At 39.9% G+C, this 23,794-nt stretch overlaps 1 protein-coding gene across 1 annotated transcript in view; it reads right to left on the bottom strand.

The window, feature by feature from the left end:
- The window catches only part of MYO16 (myosin XVI), a 406,857-nt gene that overhangs the window by 309,193 nt on the left and 73,870 nt on the right, over positions 1 to 23,794 (bottom strand). Inside the window, exons 4-6 of the mRNA XM_068526630.1 lie at positions 16,765 to 16,873; positions 10,339 to 10,463; positions 2,781 to 2,906 (exon numbers count right to left, since the gene is read on the bottom strand). Coding sequence (XP_068382731.1) covers positions 2,781 to 2,906; positions 10,339 to 10,463; positions 16,765 to 16,873 — 360 coding nt within the window. The remainder of the gene's footprint in view (positions 1 to 2,780; positions 2,907 to 10,338; positions 10,464 to 16,764; positions 16,874 to 23,794) is intronic.

Below are 23,794 nucleotides of genomic sequence, written 5' to 3'. Positions count from 1 at the left end.
AAGCTTTACAGGTCTTTCATAAATAAGTATTTTTTGTAAACAGAAGCAGTTGTTTAAAAACACACCAGCTTAGATTGATTTCTTACTGGTCCTCTCTGCTAATTATAATAAACCCTGGAAATAACAAGCAACCCAAGAAGAGCTCTGAAAAGTCCAAGGAGAAAGGTGACTCAGGACCCACAGAAGGGAGAAATCACGGACGGGCAGGGTAGCCTATGTCCTCACACCCAATAGAAGAAGGCAACCCTGGACCCAGTGTTTCCCAGTCCAACCCAGTGACAGAAGGGGGCCCAGGTAGAGGCACCCCTCCCTCTTTTAAACCATGTCTCCCTGACAATATCAGGTGAATACAGCACCATGACCCTGCTAACACTAAGTGTCAAGAGCAGACACTCTTTTTCCACTGAGACTGAGATGCCCCTCCCCAAAGAGAGACAAGGGTGGCTGGGGAGGGGTTGGCACCTGCAAGTGGGGGGTGGGGCATACTCCAGAGGCCTCCAGCCCTGAAAGTCTTTTGTCCCCGTGGAGATTCTCCTACACCACCCAGAGACGTGGGGCAGCCTGGCCCGAGGAAACGCCTTCTACCCCTTTTGGGACACCAGAAGAAACCAGTAGGAACTCCAGGGGCACCAGATAAACCAATCATACCAAAATAATGCCTGGAAGGGTCTGAAACTTAAACTGTCATTGGATCCACCTCCCACTCAGGTAGACTGGAACCTGAACGCTAAACCTAAGCAGGGTGACTGCCTGCTAAAATAGAAGATATATATAGCACCAAGATTCTCCTAGCAAAATAGCCAAAATGTCCAAGAAGCAATTAAAAATCACTTATCATGGTCATACCAAAATCAGAAAATCATAATTTGACTAGGACAATTAACTTACACCAAAAGCAGGATGAATCATGCAGGAATTATTTGATGATGATTTTAAAGCAGCCATCATAAGAATGCTTTAACAAGCAATTACAAATTCTCTTGAAACAAAGGATAAAATAGAACACCTCATCAAACACACAGAAGTTATAAGACAGAACCAAATGGAAATCACAGAACTGAAAAATACAACAGCAAATAAAATGCATCAACTCATACCAAATATTTCATTTGACCTGCAGTTAAAGAAAACAAAAACCATACACTGGGTCCTGAAAAAAACCATTTAAATGTCTGGTAACAGAAAGTGACATATTTAGTCCAAGGTATGTTTTTTAAAAATTTTTGTTAAATCTAGTCCCATTTCCCCTGAGTTGATTCTCTTATGAAAGTGGTTAAAGGGAAACAATTAGCTCCTCTTTGCAATGATACCTGGTCCAAAATCTAAAAGCCCAATCAGTCAAAGTGAAAAATTGAGTAAAATGATTCATTCAAGTTTGGTAGTGTTCTGCTACATTTTACCACTTTCAGATTTAGCTCCTTCCAGAAGCAATCTCTGACTACAATGGGCACATTTTGATAATTTACTGATTATCACCTCGTCAGCACAGGCCAAGAAGTGTGTTCAAGGAAAGAGTACTTGCTTATATGTTCACCTCTCTATTTTTTACAAATGACAAAACTTCTCACCCAGCGTATCCCGGGCTGCTGCTGTGCTAGCATGGATTACTAATGTCCTGATGGTGTACTTTTGATGCCCCGATACTCCTGTGATCCTAGTGAGACCTGGGAAACCTGGACTCCTGAGGCCAATGATTTCAGCTACATCCAGCCTTACCTCATTAACCCAACCATTCACTTATGCACACACTCACTTGCTAGAAGCACAGATTTGGAGTTGTTAGTAGCCTGATAAACATATTTACTGAATGAATGAATCTTTTTTCTACAGGAAATGTCATCAAAGCAAACAATGTTCTTATTAGTTTGGAAGACCTTCCCAAGCAATACGTTTTTCCTAAGATGCTTGAGATGCAAATGCTTTCAATTTATTCAACAACTGCATGACTCAAATTGTATGCTAGATATTTTGCACACTGGTTAGTATCTAAGGGATTTAACTTACTATAAATTCTGTGAGTGAGATTGTTACCACAAGCTAATGTTTGGACATCAACAAGCTTAGCTTAAATCTCCATATATATGTAACCTGAGTTATATTTCCTACTATTACCACTAAGACTTTCTCTAACATAACATATTATGTATTTTTTGTAAATCAATTGTAATATTAATAAATTATTATGAATACTTCTGGATCACATTCACCCATATAAATTATTTAGAAGTTAAAGTTTGCTTCTTCTTCATGGTTTATTAGTATCTAGTGAGAAATTAGTTTGTGCAATAGTAACTCAAGATACATCAGCTACAGCCAAGCATCAATTCAGAGAAAGAATTCTGCTACCCATCCTTCATTCATTAAAATGAAATATAATTTATAGAGAAAAATAAAATATAAAATGTAATTTTGCTTTACATCTACTAACTGTAGAAAACAAACACAATTACCCTAGACTCATGAAACTGTATGCTGATAAGAACTATATAATATTAAGAAAATAGTATTAAGTCCATTCTATAAAGAATGTTTATAAGTTTTGATTATTTCTCCAATGATTCTGACTGCAACATGCAGAGTTCTTAGGAATGTAGGTTATGAATGTGTCCTTCTAAAAGTAAATGTTTTCTTTCAACCACAAACATATTTGTTTAGTAAGACAATTCCATTAAAAGTCAAGTTACATAATGTTAGTACATAATCTGAAAACAAAACAAAATATGAAATGATGCATTGATCATAAAATAATTCTTTAAAAATAACCCAGAACATTATTTTACCTGGCCATACTTTGCTGCCAAGTGGAGTGGGGTCCAGTACTGATTATCTGCTACATTGAGGTCCCCGCCATGTTCCAGGAGAAGACATACCACTTCCTTGTAGCCACTCGCACATGCCATATGCAACTGCAACGAAGAGATATTTTGTCATTTAACTTAAAAAAGCAGGGACAGCAATGTAGTTTCTTCAGTGGTTGAAAGACACCCATTTAATAAAGTATCGGATCTAAAACACAGAGACCTTTTAAAAAGAACACATATGTAATTTTATTTGGTACGAGTGGATGTCATCATTCTTTGAAAAAAAGGTTATGGGTTAATTATTTATTATTTTCCTTCTGATCCTGACAATGTGCACTTTTCCATGTAATTCCTATTTCCCTCTCCAGTGCCCCTTTCTACTATAATCTGAATACTTGTAAATACAAAATATAATATCTCAGTGATTTACCACTTCTTGCCCCAAAGTCACACATGTACTGACTAGCTCTAAAATTCCAGCCCTGTATTCGGTGTTACAGGAGGGGGACTCAGAGATATAAATGACCACAGGACATGTGATCATTGCCATGGTTACATACATGTAAAAGGGGCAGGAGCACCAGAAAGGATGAATTAATGCCGACAAGCTCTAAAATGATTACGTAGCCATCATTTTAATATCCTCCCAGTTGAGCTTCTCAATGCAAACTGAAGCTTAGAAATGAAGCCTCAGGAACTACCATGATGAGATCAGGGTTTGGAGGAATTTTTCAAATTTTCCTATGGGGGAATTCCTGTTTCTTGGCAACAGGCTTTACTTCTAAGTAAATTATCATCACCCTCAATTTAAACTAGGTTATTAAGTAACTACATGGTGGAATTTGTAATCATAATAATTAAGAAGAGGAATCTATAAGGAAAGGAAAAAGAAGAACTAATTTAAAAGTAGTAAAAACAACAACTTCTAGGTTTTGTAGCATGGAATTTTGTAGCTCGATTCCTTGCCATTTTTATTACAAAGACAAGATTACAGTAAAGTCAAAAGGGCTTATTCAACATAAATTTTGATAAAATTCAGAAAAAAGTTTGCTTTTCTATCTCTGGACTTAATTATGCTCTTCAATCTACAGTGACATTTATATATTTATGTTTTGTATGTACTTTCAGCTACATTAGAACAACAAATAGATTCAATCTAACTTAAGGTATAAACATTAAGAGATTGCCACACTTGGTTACACACAGAATTCATCTCGTTAACATTCCAGCAAACCCTCCCTAGAATGATATATCCACAGATATTTTAGAGAAATATGATTTTATATGCATATTTTCCTAAAGAACTCATCTTTCTCCTGCTTCTAAATTTATTTCATATTATTTGAATAATCAGTCAGTGACTGGCAAGTTACCCAGCTATATGCACTAACATCTGGATTTCAGATGTTCACTTGTAGCATAAGCCTGCATGAAGAATGGGTCCACTAGTTGGTTAGCGCCTGATACTAATGATGCAAAGTTCGTAGGATCAACCCCTTCGTGAGTAGATTTGTTTTCCATGTGGCAAAACTCCGGTTCCACCATTCAGAACTTAGCCCAACTCTCACCCAAGTCATCCCCTGAGCTGCTCACGAGGTAAAGACTAAAAGGAAAACCATCTTGGCTAACTTAGCAGCAAAGCAATACAAAGCAGGAGCTACCAGTGACATCTAGGGCAGCAGGCACATTTAATCCTCGGTTATCTCAGAATAAAAGCAAAACACCTAACTTTTTTTTTAAGTATGGTTGATTTACAATGTCGTGTTAGTTTCAGGTGTACAGAAGTGATTCAGTTTTATTATATATATATATATTCTTTTTCAGATCCTTTTGCCTTATAGGTTATTACAAAATACTGAATATAGTTCCCTGTGCTATACAGTAGGTCCTTGTTGTTTGTCTATTTTATATATAGCGGTGTGTCTATGTTAATCCAAAACTCCTAATTTATCCCTCCCCCTCTTTCTCCTTTTGGTAATCATAAGTTTGTTTTCTATGTCTATGGGTCTATTTCTGTTTTGTATATAAGTTCATTTGTATCATTTATCATATGGCATATGTCTGGAATCTAAAAAAAAGGCACCAACTTTGAGTCACTCCACTTCATCGCAAGAGATAACAGAATATTTAAAAATCATCCCAGTAACATATCAGGAGTTTAAAGCCATAATTTTGATTCTACTGGCAATCAAGTTCTGTATCCTTAAGTCACTAGACCTATGGGTGGGTACCGTTTCTCATCATGGAAGTTCGACTTCAAGTTAAAAATTTTTAACTTAAAAATGTCTATTTTCTGAAATGGAATTTATAGTCCTGCCTTGTCCTGACATGGCTGGAAGGTATCGGTGCCAAAATGTGTAAGTGTTGATCACATGACATCTTAGAATACTCCTCTCCTGCTACGAGAACCACAGAGGCAGTGGTCGTTCCCGTAGAGAATTAGCAACAGCTTTTTGGAAGGAAGCACAGTCCTCATGGAAAGTTATCGCAAGCTGGAAATCACCTACCCAGTTACAACACAGAACAGGACGTTGAAGTGGTTTCACAAACATCCTGCATAAAAGTTCTAAATTACTGGGCTTCCCTAGTGGCGCAGTGGTTGAGAATCTGCCTGCCAATGCAGGGGACACGGGTTCGAGCCCTGGTCCGGGAAGATCCCACATGCCGCGGAGCAACTAGGCCCGTGAGCCACAATTACTGAGCCTGCGCGTCTGGAGCCCGTGCTCCGCAACAAGAGAGGCCGTGATAGTGAGAGGCCCGCGCACCGCAATGAAGAGTGGCCCCCACTCGCCGCAACTAGAGAAAGCCCTCGCACAGAAACGAAGACCCAACACAGCCATAAATAAACAAATAAATAAAATTTAAAAAAAAAAGTTCTAAATTACTTCTTCTCTTCAGAACAACCGATGGAACAGTCACCATCCCAATTTTGCAGCTGGAGAAGTTGTGGATTAGATCACTGAGGTAACTGACCCAGGGAAGCAGGGCCACCGTGGGCTGAAGCCACGTTCCTCTGCACGCCCAGAACTCACATTTTGAAATAGCAAAGGCAAGTGGATGTCCAAGTTGGCCAGGCTATAAGGATAACGCTGCAGTGTGAACGCTCCTAGCAAACCTTGCATTCACTCCACAATTTACTTGTGTAAACATGCAAATGCTCTTCCTGCAAACCTCCCCTGCCCCACATACCAATCCGGTATTATAATGTTCGTCTCCAGAACATGTGCACAATTTACACACTTGCTTGTTTTCCCTGGCACACCAGCGAGGTTGGCATGGCTGTGTGTGTGAAGCGTGGCTTATCGCCACCTTGCATACTAATGATGCGAAGTTCATAGGATCGACCCCTTTATGAATAGATTTGTTTCCATGTAGCAAAACTCCAGTTCCACCACTTAGAATGTAGCCCCACTCTCACCCCGTCATCTCCTCAGCTGCTTATGAGGCAAAGACTTAAAGGAAAACCGTCTTGGCTTGCTTAGCAGCAAAGCTATCCAGAGCAGGAGCTACCAGTGACGTCTAGGGCGGCCGGCACATTTAATCCTAGGTCATCTCAGAACAAAAGCCAAACAGCTAACTTTGAGTCATTCCACTTCATCACAACAGAAGATTTTAAAATCATCCTAATAAAAAGTCAGTGAGGCCTGACTTCATGCAAGTTGGAAGTTTTCATTATTATATATGTCCAGACACTCTAATCTCTAAATCGAGGCTATGTACGGTGACAGAAAGTAACCACAAAAGCTTTATTCCCTAGATGTGACCAGAAAACTGATGACACTGGCTAAGTCTTCTTCCAGAAGTAAGGATGAAGCAGTACGGCCGAAATAAAAAAAAGGAAACAAAAATAAAATTGCTTGATATTTTGCACTTCATGGATAATTAATTATTTTCCAACAAACCAAGTAAATATGGCTCAAGGCCAGATGTGATATATCAAATTCTGTGACAAAACAGGAAAGAACCAGCTTCTTGATAACATATATACTAGTTATCAGTGTTTTCAAAGAGTATTTATGTACCTGAACTCAGGAACTCCTTTTCATATTCTCTGTAACATGGCTTTTTTGGGAGGAACTGTATCCTTTTCTGAAGCTTTTGTTTTCTTTTAAGAAGAATATTAACACAAACGAAGAGATCTTTTTAAAAGAGCTATCTTGGTGGTGGGAGGGATAAATTAGGAGTTTGGGATTAACATATACACACTACTCTATACAAAACAGACAAACAACAAAGTTCTCCCATGTAGCCCAGGGAAGTATACTCAATATCTTGCAATAACCTATAGCAGAAAAGAATCTGAAAAATAATATATATATGGATAACTGAATCACTGTGCTGTACACCTGAAACTAATACAACATTGTAAATCAACTATACTCCAAAAAAATTTTTAATAAAGATTTTTAAAAAGAGTTACCTTATATTTGGTTATTTTATTGCATGTTCTAAAAAAGGAAGAAAAAGCAGCATAAAAACCATCTTACTAGGAGTTGATCCTCCTTGAGTATTCTGTTGACAGTTTCATCTCTTTTGCACATACATTGTAACAGCGTGGGGCATTATGCCTAATTTTGAACCACAACTGACATTCCAACTCAGGATGTGGAAATCCGCCTGCGGCCAAGACTGTCTTCTTATCATTATCAGCAACAACAGTCAGGAACACACCATCCACATGCCCTTTACAGAAAGACAGCTCCAGGAGTGGCAGCTATTAACATAATCGACCAAAAGAATCAAAGAATCTGCCATTTGCCAAATGCTGTGATCCTCAGGGAAGGACTTCCTAGCCTCCTGTTGTTCACTGTTACTTTCTTCGTATAAAGCTCAAAGATGATCACAACATCAATAATAAAACAAGATTTAGTTATTACAGAATAATTATATGCCACACTTGTGTTCTCTGTTCAATAGAAAAAGTGACCAGGAATGTCAAAATTGCAGATGGTTGAAAATGATAGCAATTTATTGCTGTGTATTGATTCTTTTAATAGCTTATCTTCTGAGGTATGTAGGTCCTTTTATTGAGCAGGGATTGAAGCCCATGTGCCGTTTTTATTTAGCTGTGATTTCAAAAAAAACAACATGAAGTTGTCATATCTTCTGCCAAACAAAAGAAACACAGACTCCACTGGGTTTTTACTATGCGTTAGATGTGTTAATTAACGTAGTTCCTGCCTTAAATGAGCTGTTAATTAAATAGCCCACTCTCGTCTGGATTTTGACCTCACTGTTCCACCAAAGCTGTCCCGGTGAGAAGCCCGAGGGCTCCAAGTTCCCAAGTCTGGCAGCTGAGTCTCCACCTCGTCTACGTGACCTCTCAGCAGTGTTTATTGGATAGTTAATCATCCCTTCTCCTCCTCACGCTTTCTCTACTGGGCTCCGGGGACGTCTCATACTCTCGGTTTTCCTCCCACCTTGGGAGTCCCTCTTCCCATCTCATTTCTGGATCTTCCTCTTTTCCTGTGCTCCGTGGCTCAGTCCCCAACCCTCTTTCCTTCTGTATCAAATCAGTGACTTCATCCAGGGTCAAGGGCCTCAATAGCATGTACGTGCCAAAGACCCCCAAACTGCTTCTCCAGCCCGGGCATCGCCCGAATTCCAGACCCCAATATCCAACCACGGACTTGGCATGTCCATGACGTTGGCTAAGAGGCACTTTTAACTTCACATTTCCAGAATCCATCCTGATCTTCCCTGCTCTGAGCCGGGTCCTGAGCCTTCTCTATCTCATTCGGTGTCAACTCCGTCATTCCAGTTGTTCAAACTAGAAACACGGGAGTCATTCTGAAGTCTTTTCTTCCTCTCTCATCACATTCCGGCCAGGAAATCCCAATGGACCTTCTTTCAGTGTAGACTGAAATGAGCCACTTCGCATCACTCCAGCATCTACCGTCTTGGTCTGAGTCACATCATCGCTCGTTAGATTAAAGCAAAAGCCTCCTAACTGAACTCTCAGCTTCACCCTCGTGCTTTGACGGTCCATCCTTATCACAGCAGTCAGAATGAGGGATCCTTTTAGAATAGGATTAGGATCCTCTCTTCAGAACTCTTCAGTCTATTCCCATCTCACACAGCGTAACTGCCACAGTCCTCGCATAGGCCCACAAGATGCCGTGTGATCTGGTCCTGGTTACCCCTCTGCTTATCCACACTAGCCTCCGTGCTGTTTACCAATCACACCACACCTGGCCCTGCCTCAGGGCCTTTGCACTTACACTGCTTAGCCTGGAATGCTCCTCCTGCACGCCTACAGTGTGCGCAGACTTCTTTCAGGCCATCACTCGGAACTCTTCTTGAGAGTGAGACCTCACCTGTCTACCTACGCAAAATGTCAACTGTTTACCCAGCATGCCCCGTCTTGTCTTACTATTTCTCATTTGCATTTATTATTAGCAATATGCTATACATTTAGCTCATTTATATTGTATATTACCTGTCTTCCCCCAATGAAATGTGAGCCCATGACAAAAGGACTTTTGTGGTTTTGTTCACTATGATTTTGTTCACAGGTCACGGTCAGTAAATACTTCCTCAGTAAACTGGTTGGAATGTTTTTCCATTTGAATGTGTTATTTTTCAATAAACTCTAAACATGCTTTGTTTTCTTTTCCTACAGCTTAGAGTTCCATTTTTGATAGTCTCCTGAAATTTACATCCCAAAGGCCAACATCAGTATCTAGGAAGACAATTCTATCGAGAAGTCTCAAGGCACTTATTTTGCATTTAATAAGTCTATAGAGCTATCAGGTGTCACACAACTCATATCCATTTGGTTACGTTGCTTTCCTCATCTACCGTGCTCAACCTCACACCATATTTTCCCCATGGTAGAAACTGAACCACTTTCTAAAATTGGTTCCAACCACTTCTATGCACCCCATGCTTCAGAGCTCATAATCCCTTCTGCTGCCCTAGTTTACTTTCCTGAAACTTAATACATTTATTTATTTCCACAATCATTAATTTTAACCCCAGCATGCCCAGCCCAGGTAATTTTTATGGGTCAGTAGGACCAAACGTTCTTATTTTGATGATTAGACATTGTGTTTACATTAAAATTAATCCAGATTTAATTGTTGTGTGTTTAATTTTCTGCAGCTGTGCCTGATAGCAAAAAAAAAAAGTAATGACAGGAGTTTGCTTGAATTTAGAAATTCATTCATCAGAGTAACTCAGTTTCTTTTGCTTAAAATTAAAATGAAAATATTCTCCTGTAAGTTCTATCTCAAAAATCACATTGACAAAATAATGGATAAAAATTACTCTAAATTTGTAGGAAAAACATGCACAGAAGGAAGGCTTAAAGAGAATAATATATCAACAGATAAACGTTGGGTGGTGGTATAAGTGGTCTGCATTTTCCTCTTTGCATGTTTGTTTTGCACTATTTCTGCAATAAATATGTATTACTTTTATAATCAGAAAAATAAAAAACATTATTTAGAAGTTAACTGTGTATAATTCTATGTTTTAGAAATCAACGTATGTTCTCAACTTAAGCAGTGTCTCCTAGTGAAGCGTGGTAACTTACCAGTGTTACGCCATCATTATTTTTCTCATTAACGTTTCCTCCACATGACAAGAAGTGTTTGACGTCTGTTAGCATACTCATCGGTCTCTGAAGCTTCATCTGCCGCAGTGATGTCAGATCCACTCCTAGCGGGGAAAAGAGCCTTTTTCAAACAGAATGTACACTGCTTCTCAGCTGCAGGGGGTAAAAATTTAATTTTATCTTATATTTTTCAACGTGTTCCTCTTTGAAGCGCCTCTTCCAATTTGAATTCTCACTCAAAGCATCCATAATTGTTTCTCTTGGCATGCAGTCTTATTTCCAGCTAGAGTCTTGAATGATTTTCCTCTTATTATATCCCAAAATGTGATAGGATGCCTTAGCCATGGCAGGCTTTCAGTGGATTTCTGTTTTAGTATAAATCATCAGCATAGACTGCCCAAAGTATTGTAAGGTACCTGCATTGAATTGAAATGAGTTGTAAAGACATACTTTTTTTTCCCTAGGATTTTCCTCATTAAAATAGTTTCTCCTAAAAGCAATGCAGTGTCCTGGGACAGAAAAAGGATTTAGCGGGAAAACTGGAAAATTCTGAATAAAGGCTGTAGTTTACTTAATAGTATCGTACCAATGTTAACTTCTTAGTTTGGATGAATACACCACGGCTGTGTACATTTTTAATGTTAGGGGAATCTGGAGGAAGGGTATCTGGGACCTCTCTGTACTATTTTTGCAACTTTCCTTCAAAATATTTTTGAAAGGATGCTCCAAATGATCGTTTCATGACTATTAATGTTAATAAAGAGAAATAAACTAAAATTGAGTGAAGACTGATAGCCTGGCTTCAGTGAGGTGGGTGATTTATGCAGAGAAGACTCAGTTCAGCTCACCTGTTTATACCTCTATCCAGTATATATTTTAACCTGAGCTTTCATGGTGGTGTAATCTCCACGGTAGCATATATCTCTGCATTTCTGCATCCCCTGTTCCTAACGTTGGTTCCTGGGCATAATAGGTGTTCACTAAGGGGAAATAATCCACCTCATTCCAAGTGAAAGTAATGATAACAGTCATAGTGATATTCATGCTGCTGATGAAGATGATTCTGCTGCTGCTGCTGAGATGACATCTGTACCTCAGCCAGTGTTTGCTATGAGCCAGCCGCACCTCTGAGCAATTTTTATCTCTTATCTGATTGAGTCCTTGCCACAAACATGGAGAGAGAGCAGTGGGCTTGAGCGGAAAGGCTGGACTGATCCTCCTGGCTGTGCCTGGTCTGTGGCCGACCTCCCCAGGGTGCCTCTGGGAAAGTTACTTAGCCTGACTGCCTGTGTCCTCCGTCACTCAGATGATAATACATATCCCAAAGGAACAAAGCTATGGGTAACGTTTATAAGACCTGTCTGCATGGCACAGCCCAGCATGGTGCCCATCGGCTGTCATGTCCCCCTAGAGCACACCACGCCTGCCTCCCTGCATCCCTTGTTCTCCGAGCCTGGATGAACTCCAGAGCAGAGATGGTCTGGAGTTCTAGTGCTGTGTCTTGCACTTACTATTTGTGCCAGTGGGGGCAGGAAACTTATCCTCTGCCTCAGTTTCTTCATCTGCAAAAGGGGCTGACAGTTTGTTTCACCAGTTGTCAGGAGAATGAGTCAAAACACATACAGCATATAAAACAGTATTTAGCTTGCAGGAAGCACTCAATGAAAGGGACCTGTCATTTCATCATCAGTCAGCCTTCTGGTACATGGATCACCTGCCATGCATTTAGGAGTGTTTTTCTTTACCATAAGGAGGCAGGGAGAAACCAAACAAAATAAAGCCAAATGCAATATTTGAATAGTGTAGCTTGTTTCAAACACTCAGTTCAAAGCAAATCCATTTTAGTAGAAACATGAATGAGAAACACGAGAAGCCACACCTCAGCTTCCTAATCATCAGAAGCCATTTCAGAAGAACTAACAGATTTCCCTAATAGGCACACTGGAGGTTTCTAAACAACCAGCTAAAACTGTCACTCTATTCCTATTTTTAGGATTATGGAATTTGACATGTGAGTAATATCTGGAAAACACTATTTCTCAGATGTCAGTGTTCAATTTTGCATGCTGAAGTAGCAGAAAAACCTAATGGTTGCCCTACTCTAAGGCTATATTATTTTAACTTTTATAATATTGCATGTTTACTGAAGTGGTATGCATCTTTTAGAGAATTATTTAAACATGTAATTAAAATTGAGTGATTAAAAAAAGAATAGGGCTCAAAGATGAAAGACACAAATTGAAACAGAGATTAGCTGTCACTCATTTCAGACTCATGCACATTACAACATAGTATGTGGAAACAATCTATTTCTGGTGACTGTTGTGAAGACATGAGGGGAATATTATGACATCGTACCCCATTATTTTAAAACTTTATTTTGAATCAAATATGATACCAATTAAGATGTGATTTTTAGATTTTTCCGACATGTTCAGGGAAAAAAACCCCGCAGATCTATATTTGGTAAGACAATAGAATGGAAATTCCCTCACTTCTTGGTTAAATTTCTTAAGATGCTTCTGGAAAAAAACCAAACAAGATGACTATAGCCCATAAGAAATCTATTATTTTGTAGTGGATAACGGGCCAATCCTCTCTTTTTGAAAAGAAGTTCAGTTTTATTGTCATACTGTTTCTTGAAAAAATTAATACATGCCCTGCTTAGATTTATTATTTTGAAAGGAATTTAGTAATTTTTTGTTTAATTTAGGACATAAGAAACAAATCATTTACCTGAAATGCACAAGTTATTACATGTGATACTAATTTCTACTGCCTGATTACATTTGATTATATCAATAAATGCTTGTGAAGAACCGAAACTACATTAACATCTCAAGTCAATCTGAACCTTATCTTAACCTTCCTTAACTGTCCCTCTCAAGGTAATATTGTTTTGTAACAATTCAGCTTTTCCTTTTCTCCATTATCCATCCTGTATTGGGGGTATTCTGTGCTGCTACCACAGATAATTTTATCATTATGCCATGACATGACCCATCCCATGGTTGTACCCTGGGGTTCCCTAAACTCCGAGAATTGCATCTAATCTCAATTTCTGTCACTATGGTAAACCTCCAAAGAGATCCAAGACTTGACGGAAGCAAAAAAGTTAAGCAGGCAAATAATGAAAGTTGTTCTAGCAAAGAGAAATAAACCAGTTTAAGCCAAAACGGTGTTGTAACCTCTACCAAATCCTTTCCCCCAACTCTGACCACAGGCTTAATGTGGGACTGTCCCAGGCAAATCGGGATCACTGTCACCCCAATAATGGGATGATTCTGAAGGGGTTGGTGCAGGAACAGAATTCTGAATGAACTTTGTTAAGCAGGAGAAACATTTGCAGACTGATGAATCTGGGAGTCTCTGAAAAGTGCAGAGGGAGGGCTAAGTCCGGAGTTAAGAAGACCAGTTTCCAAGGCTGTTCCAAAATAGAAAGACTGGGGTTTTAACTAAGGCAGTAATAGCGTGGCTGGTGAGATACGTGGACTTATTAGAAAGACGTCAAGGAAAGAGACTCTGTAAGATTTGGTGACAATTCGACGTGAGGGATTCAGGAGAAGAAAAGTGATGTTCAGATACTCAGATTTCTGGGTGTAAAGGTAAAGAGAATACAGAGAGAGTATGAAAGCACAACATGAAGGTCCATACTGGACACGTTATTTCAACTTGTCTGACATACAAGTCAAAGACACAAGACATGTAATGAAATTGCAGGTACAATGCAGAAGGTCTTGAAAGATATCTAAGCTGCAAGAGTAACCCTGGGGTCAGGTAGGTGCTAAGGACACTAGGAAGAGGGGAAGATGACCAGGGACAGTGTGTAGAGAGAAGATGCTCAAAGACAAAGCCTTGGGAACAACCAACATTTTGGCTTCTGGATACATAAGTGGTGCATCCAAAGGAAACTAAAAGAAGGGAGAAAAACTATGGGAAGATCAGAGCCTTTTCATAGGAGAGTGTGATCAAGGTCACTGAATGTCACAGGGAGATGAGGAAAGGCAGGAGAGCAGAAAAGTGACAGCTGGATAGAGAACCGAGGGCAGTGGCAATCACCGTAGGGACGTGTCCAGATCGGTAGGGGAGGAAGCAGAACTTCAGTGGGCTCAGTAGAGGAAATTAGGAACTCAGAAGAATAAATATGAGCTGCTTTTTCTAAAAGGATGGATTTGAAAGAAAGGAGAAAGGGCCACGGGTGATGATATATGAAGGGCAAAGTAAAAAGGTTTTGTTTTACTCTTCAGGGACTTGGAAACATAGACCTATATGTTTTTTTCCATGGTGAGCATCTTTCCTGGGGTACAGTGTGTGCCGGTGGTGACCGTACAGTTAGAACCTGTGACCAGCGATTTTCCATGTAATCAACGTGCTCGCTACCTGGCCTGTCTTCTTCCACATGTGTCCTCATGTGACAGCGTGATAAGTACTCCGATTTGAAGCTGGATGATGTGGAGTGAGAACTCAAGGTTTGCCACCGCCTAGGTAGAACGCAGTGCACCAAATAATGAAAATCCCATCTTGGAACATTAGAAATTTCTAACAGTATCAGCCCATGCTGTCACAACCGATAACTCTAAAAGCGCACCAACGGGACGGGGGAGGATGCAGAGAATAAATTGAATTAGACAGTATTTACTGGAACTATGGCAGCTGATCCAGATAAGGAGGAAGGATGTGGGCAGAAATGGAACCAGACTGTGAATGGGGTGAAGGACAGGCAGACAGATGAAAGGCAAAGACCAGTGCAACAGCAGGGACAAATGGAAAACAGAATTCAAAATGTAAGAGATATTAAAGCACATTTGTTCCGGCAAACATGTATCTCACAAACGGATTGTGACAGCCATCATCGTGACAGATTTTCTCCTAACCATTCAGAGTCAGTATCTCCTTCTCATTTTTTTCCTTAATCATTTTTAAATCAGCCTCTTAAAGGAATACACTTATTTTTCTTTATATGGAATAGTAATACTGCCCTTGCAAACACTCAATGTTCTTAGCAAACAAAATCCTCCCATGAGTTGGAAAGGTGAAGAAGTAAATTTCATTCTTTTGCAAAGAAAGATACTTAATTTTAGTTTCCAAAGGGAAAGATACATGACTGTAGCTATTACAAATTCAGAACAATGAGAACAGGAAACGATCCCACAGAACTGGCACAGATAAATAAGACAGCCATGTTCTAAACTCAGATTCAGAATCGTGCGCTCCAAGTTACGTTTTGCAAAGATCCAAGTGATAAACTTCCCAGCAGTGGAACAAGTCACAGCTGACGAGATGTGAGAAAGCGCAACGTCCCTTCTGCAGGAGCGGGGACCAGGGAGTGACTCTACCCCACGGCCTGTCTCCCGGGGCCATGACCTGGTGACCCTCAGAACCACAGCGCAGCTCACAGTTTCTCCAATGAAGATAACATCGCTCACCTTGCTTTCAGAATTAATGAGACAAGTTTTTTTTAAGAACCCAGGGCTGCTAAGCACTAATTATTATTGTTCTAAGCCCTCCTGAGAATAAACCTTTTGAGACAAGTGATCTGGAGGGGGTCCAGAGCACAGAGAGCAAAGAGGCAGATGTGCAGGCTTTTCTTAGAGGCAAGAACGATAGGGTCTCAGGCACGATGTGCCTATTAAATATGTTGAACTTTTTCTCTGACAAAAGATCATACTTGAAGGGATTGGAATTTCTTTGGTGTTCTTTATACCTAAAAAGCTGAAAGAAAAAAAAAAATAAACGACGGGGCATACTCCTTTAGTTTAACACCATGTGGGGCTCAGGGCTCCAAACGCCTCACACTTCGCCAAGGCTGAACTTACTCATGAAATTATACACTCAGGCTGTGCAATTAAACGTCCTTTGTCAGCGAATACATTTGGGGGCCCAGCCTCATCGTTTCAGCCGGCACCATGACCGTGGGGCTTTCTTCCGACGAGGGTTGAGTTTCCATGTGTCCCCAAGAGCGGATGTTGGGATGCTGTGCAAACTGCCCTTGACTTCAGCCCTCACTCACCTGCGTGGGATTCTTCGGAGGCAGGATACTCCTAGGAGAATACACTTCACGTGACCTCACGCTCATTAACTCAAAATTCAGTTGTGCTTGTTCACTTCCCTTCCCCTCCCAGAGGAGAATAGATTATAATTACAAACTCAGTCCGGCTAATTATGGACTTTGGATGCCTGTTAAAATGTCCCTGCATGGTTGGTCTCCAGATTTCTGCCAGCTTGCAAAACTGCATTGACTAAACCAACTATGAAACGCTGCACGGAACGAGACCTCATTTCACACAATCAAGGGAAACGACGTCCGTCTGAAATCATGTAAGGACGCCTAAAATATATACACTTAAATTCTACCACGCTATCTCTTCTTCTGTCTTTCTATGGTTTTTCAAGGCATCTGCCTACCATTTTCATCCAGGTAGGTCAATAGGATGGAGCTCGATTCTGTCCCTTCCGTGGCATAGTCCAGTGGGATATTTCCATTGACGTCCTGGAGAAGGACATTAGCTCCAGCCTGTAAGTGAAAACGAACAAATTGAACATTATATATACTGTTAACATAGAAAGCAGATCCAAACTTTCATTTCTATCTTATTCAGGAAACAGACCCAGAAAAGTTTACATTAGATACAGCCGGCAGGATCACATAGCAAATTGGAATTATTTTTTAAGACAAATCATATTAGATACTTTGTGAGAAACTCTCATGGTCCAAAAAGGTTCAACTGACCCTTGACAGGCAAGACCCTAGCCGCAAGTACTCCTCCCCACCCCACTTGCCAAACCCCAAATATCCAATCCCCGGCTGCTAAACCCGGCACGCCTCTATGCTGGCTGACCTAACACAACAGAAGTGGCCCTGCCTTCAGGGTCTGAACGGAGAACTCCTGAATGAACTTTGACTGATCTTCCCCAAACTATCTGTTAAATCTTTAATCTCCTTGCTCTCCACAGAAACTCATTTGAGAGCTGTTCTCACACTAAGGTCTTTTTAATAAAGGCTGAGCTAATGGCTTCTGGTTGGTTTTCCTCTTTCCAAAAACTGTTTTCCAACAAAAAGCATAATCTGTAGACATTAATGGATGGAATATATTAAATACGACTCTCACACACCTTTTAGCTTCAAAGGGCCCTCCCTCAAGCACCTCTGAGCCCACCGCTCGACTCTTTGCACGTCCCAGACTGAATACAATGATAGATGCACTTTCATTCTTAAAAATGTAGTCACATCAGTTGTCGCCCTTGCTCTGCATTCTTTAATGAGCTCCGTAAAATTTATCAGGCAAGATTTCCCGTATGCCTCCTCCCAATAACCTGTCACTAAACTCAGGCCAAACAAATGAAAGTTTCACCCCATTCTTCTTCCTGAATAGGAGTCTGTATTGCAATGTGGATACAGTTAATATGGTTCATATAATATCCAAATTCATAACTTTACATAAAAAGGAACATCACATTAATAGCTTTATATATTAAAATGTGGGGCTTTGCCTGCGTGTGTGTATGTGTGTATATGTGTGTGTGTGTATCTATATACTGCTTTCCTATGCCTTAGCAAGTCTGCACAGGTTTTCCAAAAGACTGCTGTAATATAGTAAAAAGAAAATTAAAAAGTAGGTCAAAGTGGTAGCATATTCCCTCCACGTAAGTTGTACTGCTCACCTTACTATCCAGAGTGAACCACATTATATTTTCTATAACCATATGAAGATACTTCTTTATTTGAACAGGTCAAGTTAGATATTTCAGATTTTCCCTTACCTAAGGAAAATGTCATTATAAGGTTCTAAAGATTTCAGATTATCTTCTTAGTGCATTTCATTTTGTTTCAGTTATTCAGAGTTTGAAAAGAAGTTACTTGAGGCAATAGTCTTAACTAGACTTTGCTAATGATTCCTTTCCTTTAGTCTCCAACCAGGAGAATAACGTTTTGCATATTTACCCAAGCTTCATTGGTTAAAGTATCAATTAAGACACGGAACTACAGGGCGTCCTTGCTGATTTCAATACTAAGAGGTGGGAGATAATCAGGTTACTCTTTTTTGCCAATGCACAGACGTTTCAGAGAGGATCTTATCTATGTCAAACATCTGGGCGGCAGATGACAGTGAATATAATTGAGTCACATATTATCAATAACAGCAAAAATAAATAGATGAGCAACGTGATGCCCAGGGAGAGGGGGCACTGGGGGAGAATATTTTCTATTCTTTCAGGAGTAATGAGGCTCTTTCAAAGAGAATCTGAAACTGAAACGCGGTGCTGAATATTTTAGTTGGGTTCATTCATTGAAATTTCAACCCATTAATCCCCCACTGGTCTGTGTTGCTCAATGGCCAGGTGTTATTTCCTGTAGAGACCTTCCCGGGGGTCGGGAACTTCCCTAATCACAGATCACATCTCATTCCTCTTTATGTGCCCAACGGTGCCTGGGACATGTTAGGCCCTAAAAACAATTTACTGAAACAAACTGAAAATTAAGCAAACGCTGAACTTAAACTAATTACTAAAAATTGAGGCAAAGGATTATGTTTTTTGTGATAATTATTTTTAACTAAATTTTCTGACATTCATTTTTAAGAGTATATACATGAAATTACAAAATCACTCTATGCATACTTAAGTTTCCTGCCTTCACTCTTTCTAGATGGATGACAATTGTGGGAGACTTTTTCTCCCTTCTCTCCCCTTTCCATCAGTCCCTCCCTCCCCCTTCCCCCTCCCTCCCCCTCCCTCCCCTTCCCCCTCCCTCCGTCTCCCCCCTTCCTCCCTCCCTTTCTTTCTTTCCTTGCCACTGGACATGGGTGAGACACCCCAGCTGCGGTGGCTCTACCCCCACCACTCAACTATCTGGTCTTAGTAGACGTCCCTAGAAGAGCTGATTCACGTGCCACAAAACATGTATCCACATGATCCCCTGAAAAAGCTGTATTTCTTGACTTAGAATTCTGAAATTGTACATACATATATAAAAACCCCATTGATAAGATTCATGGCTGATTATTATTCTTAGTTTGACTAACTCAGAAGGTAATGTGTTGTTAATGGGTCCCTCTGGAACTGAGACTAAGGCAAGTCCTTCAGTTGGCTTCAAGAAAATCAATCACGTCGTGATTGGTTTCATCAGGGAAGTAAATGTTATATTCTGCAAAAGCAAACTCCTCAAACGCTTTTGCAGTTGAGGACTGGATAGTTCCTACTGGGAGCCCTGAATACATTTCCTTTCTCATTATGCAGACTGGAAGCCCACCCCATCTCCAATTTGTCCTACACTCTGTTCCTGGAGTATTGGAAATAGAACTCAAATGTCTCATTCTTCTCAAGTAGGAATCTTATTTACTGCATGTCAGATGACATACGAACAAATAAATGCACATTTCCTGTAAATAAACATTTTATTAGTTTAGGTAGCAATTTAATGTCAATGAATAAACTTGCTGATTGTTTCATTTAGTAATAATTCTCCAGCACATTAAAACTGAAATTTTAATGACAGGTACCTGGTGGACTTTTAATAAGCAAATACCACTTTTTAAATATAGATCTTTATTGGAGTGTAATCGCTTCACAATACTGTGTTAGTTTCTGTTGTACAACAAAGTAAATCAGTCATATGCATATATATATCCCCATATCCCCTCCCTCTTGAGCCTCCCTCCCACCCTCCCTATCCCATCCCGCTAGGTCATCACAAAGCACTAAGCTTGATATCCCTGTGCTATGCGGCTACTTCCCACTAGCTAACTATTTTACATTTGGTAGTGTATATATGTCGCTGCTACTCTCACAATGTAATCCCTATCAAACTACCAATGGCATTTTTCACAGAATTAGAACAAAAATTCTACAATTCGCATGGAAACACAAAAGACCCCGAATAGCCAAAGCAATCTTGAGAAAGAAAAATGGAACTGGAGGAATCAGGCTCCCCGACTTCAAATTATACTACAAAGCTATAGTCATCAAGACAGTATGGTACTGACACAAAAACAGAAATATAGATCAATGGTACAAGATAGAAAGCCATAGGCCCATGCACATATGGTCACCTAATTTATGACAAAAGAGGCAAGAATATACAATGGAGAAAAGACAGCCTCTTCAATAAGTGGTGCTGGGAAAACTGGACAGCTACATGTAAAAGAATGAAATTAGAACACTACGTAACACCGTACACACAAATACCACGTTTTATATGCAAATAGTTTTAGTAACTTTTTATTTTGATATAACTTCAAGTTTACTTCAAGTTGCAAGAATAGTACAAAGAAGTCCTATATATCTGTTATGGGTTGAATTGCATCCCCCCAAAAAAGCAATGTTGAAGCCCTAGCCCCTGGTACCTGTGAATGTGAACTTATTTGGAAATGGGACCACTGCTGATGAGAATAGCTAAGATGCAGTCATTCTGGAGTAAAGTAAATGACAGGTGTCCTTACAAAAAGAGGGTTATTGGGGACGCAGACACAGAGGATGAGACAGCCATGTGAGGATCGAGGCAGAGATTGCAGTGACACTGCCACAAGCCATTGGGTACCTGAGACCACCAGGAGCTCAAAGAGACAGGGAAGGATGCTTTCCCAGAAGTTTCAGAGGGAGCACGACCCTACCAACACCTCGACTTTGGACTTCTGGTCTCCAGGACCGTGAGACAACAAGTTGCTTGAAGCCACCCGGTTTGTAGAACTGCATAATGGCAACGCTAGGAAACCCTTTACCCAAATTCACCAATTTTTTACACGTTTCCCCTATTTTTGCTTTCTCTGTCTCTTTTATTTTTCCTGAATCTTGTAAAAGTGAGTCACAGGCACCATGTCCCTTCACCCCTAAATATTTTAGTATGTACATCGTGAAAATAAGGATATTCTTTTGCATAAGTGTTATCAAGATCAGAAAGTCTGGCATCGCTAAATTCCATTATATAAAGCCCAGTCCACACCCAAGTTTCATTAATTTTTCCAATGACATCCTTGATCGCTATCACCCCCTGGCTCAAGACAGAATGAGGGGTTACCCGGGGCATTTGCTTTCCCCCCCCTTGATCGCTATCACCCCCTGGCTCAGGACAGAATGAGGGGTTACCCGGGGCATTTGCTTTTCCCCCCCTTGATCGCTATCACCCCCTGGCTCAGGACAGAATGAGGGGTTACCCGGGGCATTTGCTTTCCCCCCCCCTTGATCGCTATCACCCCCTGGCTCAGGACAGAATGAGGGGTTATCCGGGGCATTTGCTTTTCCTTTCTCTTTAGCCTTCTTCCAATTGGAACAGTTCTTCTGTCTTCTTCTTTAAGACCTTCTCTCATAGGTCCTTCCAATGAGATTTTTGGCAGGCAACCACAGAGGGGATACTGTGTTCTTCCCATGGTGCCGTATCAGAAGACTCCTGATGTGCCTTGATCCCGGTGGTGATGAAGGTAACTTTGATCACTTGGTCGAGTGATGTTTTTAGACTGTCAAGTTGCAGCTGAGAACCCATGGGTTCATACTGATATCAGTAAAGAAATGAATCCCTGACTACAGGGGAGAAGAAAGCTCTTCCTTACGATAGAATACCAACTAGCACATGTAGCAGGAATGATAAGGTTAGAATTTGGCATTCATTAGAGTAATAATTCAGATGAGAGTCACCAGGGGATGCTAAAACTATTGGAAATACTGGAGTATTGGAAAGGTCAAAGTTTGGGAGAATCGTTGAGGAGGAATAAAATATTTACATAGTCTGCAAACACCTTGCCACAAAATATTCCATTTAAATATAAAAATGCTGGCATCAAACATGATAGGGAAAATAGAAAAATTATGTGAGTGGGTATTTGGTGCTTTTGAATTGCAGAGAGTTTCTCTTCTTTTTTTAATTGAAGTATAGTTGATTTACAATGTTGTGTTAATTTCTGCTGTACAGCAAAGTGACTCAGTTATACATTCTTTTTTATATTCTTGTTTATCCCAGGAGTTTCTCTTCTTTGAATAGGAAATTTTGTACTCCTGTGCTAAGGTAAAGGTTATCCCAAACTAATATATAACACACACGCAATTATTTTAGGACAGAGAACATACTATTGGCATCCTGTAAGCTTTTGTCTTAAGGACACTGGGAATTGTACTGTGAGACCAGAGAGTGTCTCTAATCTCCCCCACATCTTCCAAGTGCCACGTCGTCTGGACCCCATCGTCCCTCCAACCCATTATTTCTACTGGCCTCTGGCTCACTCCCCTCCAGCCACACAGGCCTCCTCACCGTCCCTCACGTAATGCCCGGCTCCCACTGACTTTACCTGCTGGTCCAGCTGCCTGGAACGCTTTCTCCCTTGGGCATCTTGAGATGGCTGTTCCTTTACAGCTTTTTCATCAAATCGCTGTTTAAAAGTCCCCATCCCCCAATACTTCATCACTTCACATCACCTTACTCTGTTCTAATTTTCTCACCGTGATGATTATGATCCAATGTCTTAAGCACACACATATTTACTTATTGACCATATCCCACACTAGATTTTAAGCTCCATGAGACAAAATACTTTGATATTTCTATATCTCCGGGATCTAATACAGGCTCTATGTGGCTCAGAAAACAATTATTAGTAAATAAATGAATGAATTATTAAAACTGTTAAATTATGTATTTATATATATTTTTTCTATTTATATATTTTTTCATTTTTATTTTATCACTGACAATTTGAAATGTTAGAATTTTCATTTTGTTTTGTGTTCTTATGAAATTTTCATTTTGGACACTGAAATTTGAATTTCACATAATTTTCACAGGTCACAAAATATTCTTCTTCTTTTTAAATAAACTTTATTTTATTTTTTGGCCACACTGCGTGGCATGTGGGATCTTAGTTCCCCGACCAGGGAGCGAACCAGTGCCCCCTGCAGTGGAAGCGTGGAGTCTTACCCACTGGACCAATAGGGAAGTCCCTCTTATTCTTTTGATATTTTCCACCATTTAAAAATGTAAGTGTTAGCTTACAGGCCATCAAAACAGAGAGTGGGCCGGATTTGTCTCATGGGGCCTACCTAGTTTGCAGACCCTTGGCACAGAATAAAATATAGAATGTCAAATACAGAAGAATACAAGCTCTCAAAATCTTGTTTGAAATTTGAGCTTCATTATTTGAATTTATTATTTTTTTTCCAGCTTTATTAAGATATAATTGGCATAGAACACTGTGTAATTTTAAGATGTACAACATGATGATTTGATATAGGTATATACTATAAAATCGTAACTTTTTAAAGTTCGCAGTTTTAAATCTAGGAAAAGCTATTTCTTAACATGTTATGGCTACTGTATCCCTTTTCTAAATAATCTTTTCAAGTGCTTTGGCTATTTAAAAATTGGGACTGTATTTTTGTTAATATTTTAAAGTGCTTATAATATTTTAGCATAGACTCTACAGAGGAAAGAGCAAAAATTGTAAAAACCAAT

This window comes from Eschrichtius robustus, chromosome 18 (assembly GCF_028021215.1).
Source record: "Eschrichtius robustus isolate mEscRob2 chromosome 18, mEscRob2.pri, whole genome shotgun sequence".
In the NCBI taxonomy this organism is placed as follows: domain Eukaryota; kingdom Metazoa; phylum Chordata; class Mammalia; order Artiodactyla; family Eschrichtiidae; genus Eschrichtius; species Eschrichtius robustus.
The sequence above is the reverse complement of the archived record's forward strand: the minus strand, read 5'-3'. Positions and strand labels throughout refer to the sequence as shown.